The sequence below is a fragment of the Scylla paramamosain genome, chromosome 6 (genome assembly GCF_035594125.1).
Source record: "Scylla paramamosain isolate STU-SP2022 chromosome 6, ASM3559412v1, whole genome shotgun sequence".
NCBI classification, from domain to species: domain Eukaryota; kingdom Metazoa; phylum Arthropoda; class Malacostraca; order Decapoda; family Portunidae; genus Scylla; species Scylla paramamosain.
Window position 1 is genome coordinate 25,969,729 of NC_087156.1, and position 12,268 is coordinate 25,981,996.

At 41.1% G+C, this 12,268-nt stretch overlaps 1 protein-coding gene across 1 annotated transcript in view; it reads right to left on the minus strand.

Moving 5' to 3' along the window:
• The window catches only part of LOC135101057 (uncharacterized), a 37,105-nt gene that overhangs the window by 698 nt on the left and 24,139 nt on the right, over positions 1 to 12,268 (minus strand). Inside the window, exons 2-4 of the mRNA XM_064004630.1 lie at positions 8,125 to 9,344; positions 2,038 to 2,120; positions 350 to 491 (exon numbers count right to left, since the gene is read on the minus strand). Of these exons, the coding sequence (XP_063860700.1) occupies positions 350 to 491; positions 2,038 to 2,120; positions 8,125 to 8,251 (352 nt within the window). The 5' untranslated portion in view covers positions 8,252 to 9,344. The remainder of the gene's footprint in view (positions 1 to 349; positions 492 to 2,037; positions 2,121 to 8,124; positions 9,345 to 12,268) is intronic.

The window sequence follows — 12,268 nt, forward strand, 5'->3', positions numbered from 1 at the left end:
AGAGAGAGAGAGAGAGAGAGAGAGAGAGAGAGAGAGAGAGAGAGAGAGAGAGAGAGAGAGAGAGAGAGAGAGAGAGAGAGAGAGAGAGAGAGAGAGAGAGAGAGAGAGAGAGAGATAGTGGATGCTGCAGAGGAAGTAAATTTATTTTTAGATCAAAACTTCAAAGGGAAGGTAATGGGTAAAAGTGGTTCTTAAGACTTTAAAATATTGAGCTGTGTCGTTTGTAGGCTATGTTCTCTGTTCTTGCTTATGGCCAAAGATGTTTAAGGAGCCCTGGCATGATAAGCAGTTTTTAAGTCAGTTTGAGATTTATGGAAATATCCCTCAATATGCACCTATAGATGCCAGCTTTGCCAAGACCTGGTAGGCTGGGTGGATGCACACGTCAATGACTCCCAGACCATCGGTGGACAAGGTCTTGAGGGTGCGGAAAATGACCTCAGCTGTGTTGAGAGCCAGGCATTTGTGAAGGACCTCCAGGCGCAGCTCCACTGGAAGGACAACACAATATTGGATTCACTGCAGTCAACTGTAATTGTACAACATGGGTACCTAATAGATGACAACCGTAATCTTAATAATTCAAATCCAAACAAAATAAAATCTTCACACATACATAAATGAGGGGAAATACTCAAACCAAAATAACGACAAATTTCGCACACTAAAACAATTCAATAGTTTTGAGAGTCCAGACCTTTATGGCTGGGTGAGAGAAGGTCATGGAGGAGAGCACAGACTGCACCCACCAGTGGGGGATCACGGCACAGCTGAGGGGAGGAAAGGCACAGCTGAGTGGAGGAGAGGTATGGCTGGCTGAGAGAAGCAGACACTACTGGAAAAGGAATGACACTGCTGAATGGAGGAAAGTCATTGGTGAAGGGAGGAAAGTCATTGGTGAAGGGAGGAAAGGCACTGTTGAACAGGGAAAAAGAAATTGCTGAAAGAAGAAAAGGCACTGTAGAAGAAGCCAAAGACACTGTTGGGGAAGGGAGGGTACTGATAAGAGAAGGAAAGACACTGGTGAAGGAAGGGAAAGGCACTGCTTTGAGAAGAAAAGACACTGCTAAGGGGAAAAAAGGCACTGCAGTAGAGAGGAAAGGGAATACTAGTTAAGGGAGAAAATCCACTGCTGAGGAAAGGAAAAACACAGCTGAAGAGAAAAATGGCACTGCTGGAGGGATAGGGAATACAAGCATTGCATGACTGAGGCATGGGAGGACACTGATTTTAATTAAGGGGACAAAAGAAAAAAAAATCACTATGGCTGTGAAGATAACAGTGGTATGATAGAGAGGAAATTTCTAATCTTTTTCAGAAAGAAAAAAATCACTATGGCTGTGAAGATAACAGTGGTATGATAGAGAGGAAATTTCTAATCTTTTTCAGTCTTCAGTATTACACTTACATATCCAAACATTTTTTTCTTTTTTCTTTTTTCTTTTTTTTTTCAGTTCATGATTTGTTATACATTATGACTATAGATAGGGATGCCCTTCACAATACTTATTCTACAGGAGAAGTACCACTGCCAGTTAAATAAAGTTTAGAAATGCCATCTTTAAATCATGAATATTCTTCAGACAGGGTTTCATTACAATGTACAATTAAAGAAAGAAAATCTTACCATCAAGGAAAATTCCTTTTTTTGTGAATTTTGAGAATGGAAGTTTACTTAAAAAATGTAATATTTTAATGACAAATGAACTGTTATTGTTTGGAAGCTAAATACATTATGATGTTACATCAATGGAAATTGATCAGAAATTAGATATAAGTATTATACTACCTATATGGCAACAAAATATTTTATATATAGTTTATATATAACTGTGTGATGTATGCTTGTGTATCATAAAAATAACCTGTAATATCAGCGTACATTTTTTGTTGCTTCAAACTTTCCTCTCTATCTGAACTGTTATGTCCTTACTGTGTCTAATTAGGTAACTTTGTTTTTTTATTTATTTATTTATTTTATTTATTTGTTAATATTTTTCTTACAAGATGGCAAGTACATGCAAGAAGCATACTCACCTCCATAACCCTGACCAGGTGCTCCACTCCCTGGTGCTGAGACGTGGCCATCAAGGACACCACCTCCTGGCGGTTCTCGACACCTGTGGGAATGAAACATGCATTTGTAGAAATGTATATGTGCCAAGTTAGGTGTTCCAGAGACACAAGTTTCACTATCATGGTTTTGAATCTTTAAGTACTTCTTTAAGAGCCAGCCAGGTCATATTAGAAAATTTTATGAACCCAAACTTTGGCCCATATTCTTTTTTTTTTTTTTTTTAATAAATGGTAAACAGATGATAAGGTGAAAATTCATGAGAGAGAGAGAGAGAGAGAGAGAGAGAGAGAGAGAGAGAGAGAGAGAGAGAGAGAGAGAGAGAGAGAGAGAGAGAGAGAGAGAGAGAGAGAGAGAGAGAGAGAGAGAGAGAGAGAGAGAGAGAGAGAGAGAGAGAGAGAGAGAGAAATCTGAAATTAAGAAGAATGACTAGAAATTATATGCAATTTATTGACTGGGAAACCTACTGCTATGAAATTTGATTTTTTTTTGACTGTAGATTTCTTTAACCATTTGTATGAGAGTGATAAAACTGGAAACAAATTTCCTGAAAAAAAAAAAAGCCTGATTTTCTGAGCTCAAGACCTTAAAAAAATCCAGATAAAAAATACTGGTAATAAAATAGCCCAGGCATGTAACAGAGTCAGCTCTTAGACAAAAGGCAGTAAAAACTCTCTTTTGAAATCTTTTTGCCATGTCTTAGAACAAGAAGAATTCAAACAAGGAACTTTTTTCTATGAGATCAAAGTTTTTGGTCCCACATATTTCTTATACTACTTTAAAAAGGAAAAAAATCTAAGGGAATGAAAAATTTCTATGACATTACTGGGCCAATACTAAGAAAAATGAGTGTGAATGAAAAATTAAAGCCCCAGACAATTACTCCTGTGAGATCATGCCTGCTGCTGGACACATATTTCTTTCATGTTTTACAGGAGTCAGTCATGTGAAGTGGGAAACATTTTATGTAATAGAAGATTTCTGGCAGCCTTCCTCAAATACCTGAACTACAGACATGTCTGCTTCTCTTAGTAAATTCTGCATGCTGAACAAACTTACATAATAAAAAAATATAACCTATGAACAATGAATCCACTTTATTCAAAATATAAAAGACTTCAACGTTATACAGTACATACCCTGGATTCCATTAACTTAGCAGCAAAATGTTTTACATCAACTTTCACTGGGCATGCAGAGCATCTTTGTTTCAGGGGTAGGGTGTGATGTGCAATTCATTTTATCATTCCAAAATGTTTTACACTCAGACAGTGCCCATTATGTTACAGTAACTCTTTCACCAATGGCATCTGTGAAGATTGGAAAAAAATTTCTTTCTGGATTTTTAACAAAATTTCAAAGATCTGAACTTCAGAGAGAGAGAGAGAGAGAGAGAGAGAGAGAGAGAGAGAGAGAGAGAGAGAGAGAGAGAGAGAGAGAGAGAGAGAGAGAGAGAGAGAGAGAGAGAGAGAGAGAGAGAGAGAGAGAGAGAGAGAGAGAGAGAGAGAGAGAGAACATTATCACAGGGTCATCTGTTAAATGTTAAATAATATATTTGGAAGCCTAACAACTTACCCTTTCAGTAGAATTCTATGAACAGAAACAGTACTTAAAAAAAAAAAAAAACTTTCCAGCCCTAAGAATACATATTTTTAAAAGTTTATGAGTTTTTTGTGTCCATGTATTATACTAGTTGTACATTATCCAACTAAACACCAGTGATGTTGAAAAATTTTTTCTTCAAAAATTTCTGTCTAATTTTTAAGGACTTGGACCATTTTATAAAAAAATACTGAAAAAATTTTCAGAAAAAGTACGGAAAGCAAAATCTTTAATTTCAATTAAGCATTTCTTATTTACAATGGAATATCCATACATGCCTAACAAACTTTTCTACCAAAAAGGATTCTTCCAATGAGAAGATAAGCATTGACTGAGCCTGCAATGAAAAAGTAACAATGTACTGAGCCAGAAATACCTTACAGTTCTGAGTTGAGTCTTATCCCTATATATTTCACCAATTATTTTTGACAGTCGCATGATGGGTGGGCTTGGGATAGAGGCAGGCACTGGGCTTCTCTTCCTTCCACCCTATCTGTGACACTTCCTTTGAAGATCCTTTTAAAATCCGCAAATAAATACATAGATATGCAAATTAATGTGCAAGTTGGCATAATGCTCAGATAGTTAGAAATATCTGTGGAAAAGTCAAAAATTTTTAATAAGCTGTCATCTTTAAAAAAATCTGAAGACTATCCGATGGTGTTTTCAGATATTTGGCTCCCTCTCCTTGTAAGTATGACAACCTGATGTGTTGAGAGAGAGAGAGAGAGAGAGAGAGAGAGAGAGAGAGAGAGAGAGAGAGAGAGAGAGAGAGAGAGAGAGAGAGAGAGAGAGAGAGAGACTGGCGGATACATCCAGGTTAAATTCATGAATGGGTACATAAAAAGAAAAAAAAAATAAATAAAACTTTGCGTTTGTTTATATAAGCCGGTGCAGGTTATGCAAGAAAACCTGTACACAGCAGGCGACACGTAATGTGCGGAAAAAAGGGCACAAGGGAGAGGGATTGAATAATTGGTTAAATAGCAAGGACTCTCTTATATTTTCCTTGGTTAGTAGTCAGAAGCAGTGTGGGCAGATGCAACAAACATGATGGGGCAGGTAAACTGACAGACGGATACACAGCGTAGGCATCTTACAGAAATGACTCCTTGCCGGCTTTGATTTGGCCGCTTCCCGCCCTTCCCGTATTTACAAACACCGTCCCGGGGCTTTTGGCCAATCCCTAGACAAGCGTGATGTGAGATGCTCTTCCGCCTGCGACTGCCTAACGAAAAGCAGCAGCTAAGAACGGATACGCAGCATGTGCACCTGTCAATCTTCTGCTTTCATTAAGGGAAAAGAAGAAAGTGTTTACGATGAAGGCTCGTAAACTTAAACTCGAATCTCCTGAAGACTATTTTCAAAGAAATGATTAGTCAAGATCTCGTGAGTGTTTTTCCTAATAGTAGTGTAGGATCCTAACTAAAGTATCACTACAATCATGAATCCGCTCTTGAAAATCCCGGTAACTTCCAGTGGAGCCTGTTAAAAGCTGTCAAGATAAAGCGCCGAAACGATTTTAAGAATACGAAGCGGAGGCAGAGATGAGGAAAGTCGCGGCAGATTAAGTGCAAGAGACATATCTATGTAAACATGCCAGGATCCCTCTGCACATCAGCCACTAACATCGCCGCCTGAGATGAGCTATATATATAACTGAGAAACGACTGCTTGTAAACTCCGTCAAAATCGCCAATTAAGGGACGGAAGTGAAGGCAAGAGAAATCAGGCTATTTGTTCCCGTACAAAAAAAATGTTTTCTACATGATAAAAATTAGCACTAAAGGTAGATTTATTTGAATACCATTTTACTATTATCCTCGTTCTCCCATAGCAGGCAGTAGGTCTTCCTCAGCTGCATATCAATTTGGTGGTAAAAAACAAATGTAACATGTTAATAATAATAAACATAATTAGTACTAATCTACAGTGCTACTAACTATACAATACCGATGGTGATGACAAGGAAAAAAAAAACAAATGGAAAAGAAAAATAATACCGATAACAATAACAACAGCAGCAACAATACTACTACTACTACTACTACTACTACTACTACTACTACAACTACTACTACTAATGATGATGATGATGATGATGATGATGATGATGATGATAGTAGCAGAAGTAAAAAAAAACAATGAATCAAGAAGAGAAAGTTTAAAACAACAACAACAACAACAACAACAACAACAACAACAACAACAACAAGCCCCTCAGTAGCCTCGCTCAATATCATTCTTTCTGAGGCGTCGCGTTTGGTGTTGCTGAGTTAAAGCTCTCCCAGCGAAGTTTATAAACACGAGGCTTCACCTGCCGACGCTGAGAGAGAGAGAGAGAGAGAGAGAGAGAGAGAGAGAGAGAGAGAGAGAGAGAGAGAGAGAGAGAGAGAGAGAGAGAGAGAGAGAGAGAATATTTACCGTACTATTCTCCCTCTTTCCTGTCACACACTAAATTCTCTCTCTCTCTCTCTCTCTCTCTCTCTCTCTCTCTCTCTCTCTCTCTCTCTCTCTCTCTCTCATTTATGGTTCCTTCCCCCACCTCCAGTCCTGCTTCTCCCTCGTATTTGAATTCATGTAACTGTGAATTTAAATCTAAAGAGGACGCATGATAATATTTCTCCTTCCTTTCGTTCCTTTCCCGCCAGATGACAGGACTAGTGCTTGGCGGAGAGCCACTGAGAGAGAGAGAGAGAGAGAGAGAGAGAGAGAGAGAGAGAGAGAGAGAGAGAGAGAGAGAGAGAGAGAGAGAGAGAGAGAGAGAGAGAGAGAGAGAGAGAGAGAGAGAGAGAGAGAGAGAATCATGTTCCTGACCCATTAATCACAAAACATGAAGGGGGTGACATTTCGAGGAAGAGAAAACATTGCAGCGTGAATTGGGGCAGAAAAGAAGAAAGAAGCAAAGTAAAGCAATTCCAGTGATTAAAGACAGGAGGAAAAGACTTGTAGTAGTAGTAGTAGTAGTAGTAGCTGTAGTAGTATATTAATGGTAGTAGTAACTAAGTCGTAGTAGTAATAGTAGTAGTAGTAGTAGTAGTAGTAGTAGTAGTTGCAGTAGCAGTAGTGGGAGGAGGAGGAGGAGGAGGAGGAGGAGGAGGAGGAGGAGGAGGAGGAGGAGGAGGAGGAGGAGGAGGAGGAGGAGGAGGAAGAGGAGGAGGAGGAGGAAGACGTTACATCAGAATGTCCACAGTACGAAAATAAATATAGATAGATAAATAAATACTCCGATAAATAAGTAAATAAATAAACATAAAATAATAAATGACAAGAATACATTGACAGTATGAAAAGAAAAAAAAATATGACGGTTAATAATAATAATAATAATAATAATAATAATAATAATAATAATAATAATAATAATAATAATAATAATAATAAAGGGCACTTTATGACAAATTCACACATAAAACAGACCGACATTCACAACATCCACCAAGCTTATAATAATCTTCCGTAAATCTTGCAGCAGACTTGAAGGCGAGACAAAAAAAAGAAAAAGTGGAGGCAAGGTTCATATTTAGTGGTGGCGGCTCACGGACGTCACAAACATACCCCGCGCTTACAACTAGTTCAAAGCTCTGACGGATGACCACCAGCTTAGTGGCTGCTCTGGCTGGCTTTTGTTTAAATCTCTAATGCTTACACGAGTATTGTGGGGGTGAATTCTGTATACGTCAAGTTGCGCTGCTCCTTTGTGTACGTTTCGTGGTAAAACGTTCAATTATCAACGTGACATTTGTGTGTCATTATCTTTCGTTTTATTTTTTTGTCACAATAATTTAGCTTAGATAACTTCAATTACACATTATTATCATTATTATTATTATTATTATTATTATTATTATTATTATTATTATTACCATTATTATTATTATCATCATTATTTTATTTATTTATTATTATTATTTTTTTTTACTTCTCAGTAGCACGATTAAATTTATAGTTATGGTTCGTGCAGTATCAAACAACTTCTGCCGCAAGGAAGATAACATAATATCTCTGATGACTAATTTTTTGCCTGCTTGTTACAATAAGCGGCAGTTTTGATGTTTATTCAATTATAACTTCAAAAGGAGGACATCCCTCATCACTATATTGCTGCTTAGAAGTCTCCGGCCTGGGGGACACCCGACGGGGGCCTCTTCACAACAGGCGTATTGTCAGTATTGTGAGCCCTGTATGTAATGTTTCCATAATAAAGAGATTTAATCGAATTGAATTGGTGCTTATTACTTTTGATTTCTACTTTATTTATTTATCTATCTACGAAACTGATTTTATTAACTTCGATAACATTTAATGTCACACGTAGGAGTTCCAGCATCTATAGCTCTGCTTGCTAACTCTCGTGTTCTACAGTAATGTGTTGTGATGAAGGCCAGTCAGTCAGTCATCTTCCTATAAAGTACATTATTATTGTGTACAAGTGCTGCAGGACTCACCTTGCGCCTTGATTCTGGAGTGCAGTCTAGAGACGAGGGTCTTGAGTTGTTCCACATTGTCGGCTGGTTTCAGGGAGGCCTCAGCCAACCCCTCCAAGGTCTCCGTCAGGGGGATCTCAGCAGTCATCTCGGAGCGAACAGGAGGACGGAGAGCGACTGGTGGAGATGAACTGAAGTGATTCTAGTACTGTTGGCAACAATTTAGTGTGTTCTTGTTGTTGATGGTAAGGCTTTAAGTCTATAATGATAGGCACTGCAGCTTGTTCCTCGACACCAGATCTTCACACGTACACACAAGCGAGTACACACACGCAGAGTATCGCAGGGATTAACAAACACACGCACACTCGCACTTTCCACGTTCGAAACACCAAGTCGGTGTGCTACGAGAAGCCGTGAGCGGGCAGCACACTTGCCCTGAGGAGTTCTTGTGCGTCAGTAAGTGGAGTGGGTTCTTCTGTGGATGTGGCGGCATGCAAGGATCACAGATAAGTTGGCAGCATCGCGAGGGAGACAGAAGCCTAAACTAGTGAGGATGGAAGCGCGGCTGCGTCCACTGCACCTCTGTCCGGCTACTTGAGGTTTATCAACTTCTTACGTGCTGTGGCGGACCAGGCCTTCGGTTCTTTCTTTTTTTTTCTGACTCACGAGAGGTCTAATGACTGGAGGATGAGGGATGAGAGGTCGTAAGGCACAGTTCTTTTACATTCAGGAAAGGAGACGATGGACCAGAGAAGCTTAGGTAGAGGAACGAGAGTATACTCGTATGTTCAGTATCCTCTCAGCTAACACGTCGCACTAGAAGCAAAGTCCATGAAGCGCTCCTTCGGGAACAGCAAATAGCTAGCAGTCAGTGCCTTGAGTGGATAAACCTCAGTAAGACAGAGGACATGAGACGCTTTTCAGAGGATAATCTGGGCCTGTTTTTCTGTCCCTCCTGAAATTATAGTTTTTCTTCCAAGCTGTCTCGTGTATTCTGAATGTGGCGGGAATCTTCTGGTGCGTCCCTGGAAGACCATACGCCTGATGCTTGTGCAGGATTGAGACGAGAGATGCTGGAGTGGCAGGAGTGTGTGGCCTGCAGTGTACGAGAAAAGGAGCGTTGGGAGGAGGCAGGACAGGCGGGACTCAGGCCCAGATAACCTCTCTCACGATGGGGGAGGAGGAAGTGGTGGAGGTAGTGGTGGAGGTGGTGGAGGGTTCAGCTCCCGCAATCGCATCTGCAAGGAGAGGAACACTGGATCAATAACCCGAACCTCACAGTCCGCCCACACGCCCACGACACGCCCGATACATGCCCATGATGAACGCGCGCGCACACAAACACACACACACACACACACACACACACACACACACACACACACACACCTATATTTCACTGGTTGAGATACAGTTCATGAAAATAGCTGAGCGGCTGCTTTACTTGTGGCACAATTACCTCATCACTAAATATTTTTCCTGGACCAGGTGCGCCACACACACACACACACACACACACACACACACACACACACACACACACACAAATATATATACAATAATTCGTTCTTTCCTCTTTTTCCTCACATTTCTTGTTTTCCCGCAGATTGTTTCATGACTCAAACCCAAGGAAGAAAACAGACCTCAAGCATAAAGAAAGGCGACGGCGTGAGTAATATCCCACAAAACAATATAAGTAGGCATGTAACCTTGAGGAAGGAGCAACCAGCAGCTGCAACACGCCCAGAGAGCTGTGCCAGTGTGCCACTGACCGCCGCACCTCTTACAGCAGTGCGGGAGGCGTGACATCACCCTCTCCCTCTCTCCCTCTCGTGACAGTGAGAGCGGAGTGCTTCTACGACACTCAGTCATTTGGGGCAAAGGAATGTGAGAGCAGGACAGCCAGGCTCGTATTCTTCCATGTTTCGGGCTTTCATAAGGAGTTTTTTCAAGGATGATGCAGAATCCTTGGTAAAACATCATTACATTCATGAAAGCATGCCTCGACACTTGAGTAACTTGCACTACAATCTGTCAAAAGTAGTCGTGGTAAGGCGCCATAACGTATGAGAATACGGTCCCCAGTCGGAAGCAGTGACGGTGAACACGACAGCCTGTGCTTAAGTTCAGCGGAGGCTGCACCGCGCGGTGGGGAGGTCAGGACGGGTCGTGGCGCCGCACATTATCAGCTCATCGCCATCACCAGGCCTTATCGGCGCCTAATTGGTCAACTGTCCACCGACGCAGCAATCACCGTGATGAAAACACAGGCTAATTAGCTAGGCAAACACCCTGGCCAGTAATGCTACACCGACACGCCCAGCGATACACTCCGCCCACGTTCTGTATCTGTCCAGCTGTTTGTATGTATGTATGTACGTATGTATGAATGTATGTATGTTCGTCCAGCTGTTTGCCTGCCCGTCTATCGATCGGTCTGCCTGTTCATGTTTTGTCTGTCTGTCTGTATGTTCGCATGTGTATTTTTTCCAACCGTCTGTTTGTCTGTCTATCTGTCTGCATGCCTGTTTGTGTGGAGGGAGAGGGAGGGAACAAATGAAATGAAAGAGACATGCATCAAAAGATTCAACAAGAAAGAAACACTCTCTCTCTCTCTCTCTCTCTCTCTCTCTCTCTCTCTCTCTCTCTCTCTCTCTCTCCACACACACACTATCACGAAGCGCTAAAGAAAATCCAAGATGAAATGCTTGTGGAGACATTCCTCGCGGCACTTTACGGACAGCACAACTGCGTGCTGCCAAGGAAAGAAAAAATCCGCCGGTGGATGAAGAAACTTGTATGAGGAGGAAGTCGGTCAGGAGTTTCGTGCAGGGAATATAGATGAGCAGCAGTGGGGCTGATTAGGTCACAGATTACCTCACGGATGACATGTCACTTGTACACGGAAAGGGAAAATTTGGTTATCGATACACAGCAAAGACGAAAGGAAGAGAGGCTGGCAAGAAAAAATGCTATGTTAGGCTAGATACTTACAATCCGATCACCTCGTGCACTCACGTAATGCAAAGAACTTTGATGCAAGTATACCTAACGCTTCGGTCCGTGTAACCGTTTCTGCGTCTTGCTGCAACTGGTTTCAGCACACTCTACAAGTTATCGGAGTTGTCAAAAGTTTTTAATGATTGTAGTGATGATTCAACAAGGATTATGTACCGCCAATGGAGAAAAACACAAATATAAATGTACCTAATTACCTCAGTGGTCTTTGAAAGTGATCGTAATAAGGGAACAATGCTAATGACATGATCTTTATTATAATGAGTAACGCAACACTGAGCACCGATATCACTTCAGGCACTAAAAGATTCCAACAATGAATAATTTGTTTTGTTGTCAATAACGTCTTTTCAAATTACACTACACTGTATAGACCATTTCATTAAGCAACTGCAAGCAAAATTAATACCTCTTGTAAAAACTATCATTAGGATAATAGACACTCTTGAAAACCTCAGCAACTCTCACGACAGCGTGTCCACTGTTGCCGAGATAAGACGCCGCAACGTTTGAGGACAGCGCCCTTGGTGACTTGTACATCTTACTGTCTCTTGACCGTTCAAGGCCACTGGTATTGACTTGAATCCCCTCAGTGAAATCTTACGTCACTACTTGTACGTAAATAACTTCCATGCAACCTCATGTCACTACTGTCTAATCAAATAACCTCAGTACATCATTTTAGCTTACTTAAATCACACCAGTACAGTCTCATGTCACTACTGTTGACTTAAATCACGTCAGTCAGTAAGGTCCAGTACATTCCTTCATGTCATTCCTATGGACGCCCGACAACCCAAGGAAATATATGTCTTTGTCAGTCCCCACATTATCGATCTCACAGGAATTTCAATACACACTTCAGCCACCCCTCTTGACCTACAATCCGCCTTCACTCATGGCACTTGACAACCACCTCGATACACCCTGTCAAGTCACGTCTGTCACCACCTCGTAAACCCTGTCATGTCACTTCTAGAGCCCCCTCAGTACGTCCTCTCGTGTCACTTTTACCCCCTTCTCGATACCTCCTGTCATGTCACGTACCGAAATCATCTCGATATACATACACTTTCATGTCATTTTTTAACCACCTCTGCACGCTGTCATGTAATTTCTACCACTGCCTCATTACGTCGCGTCA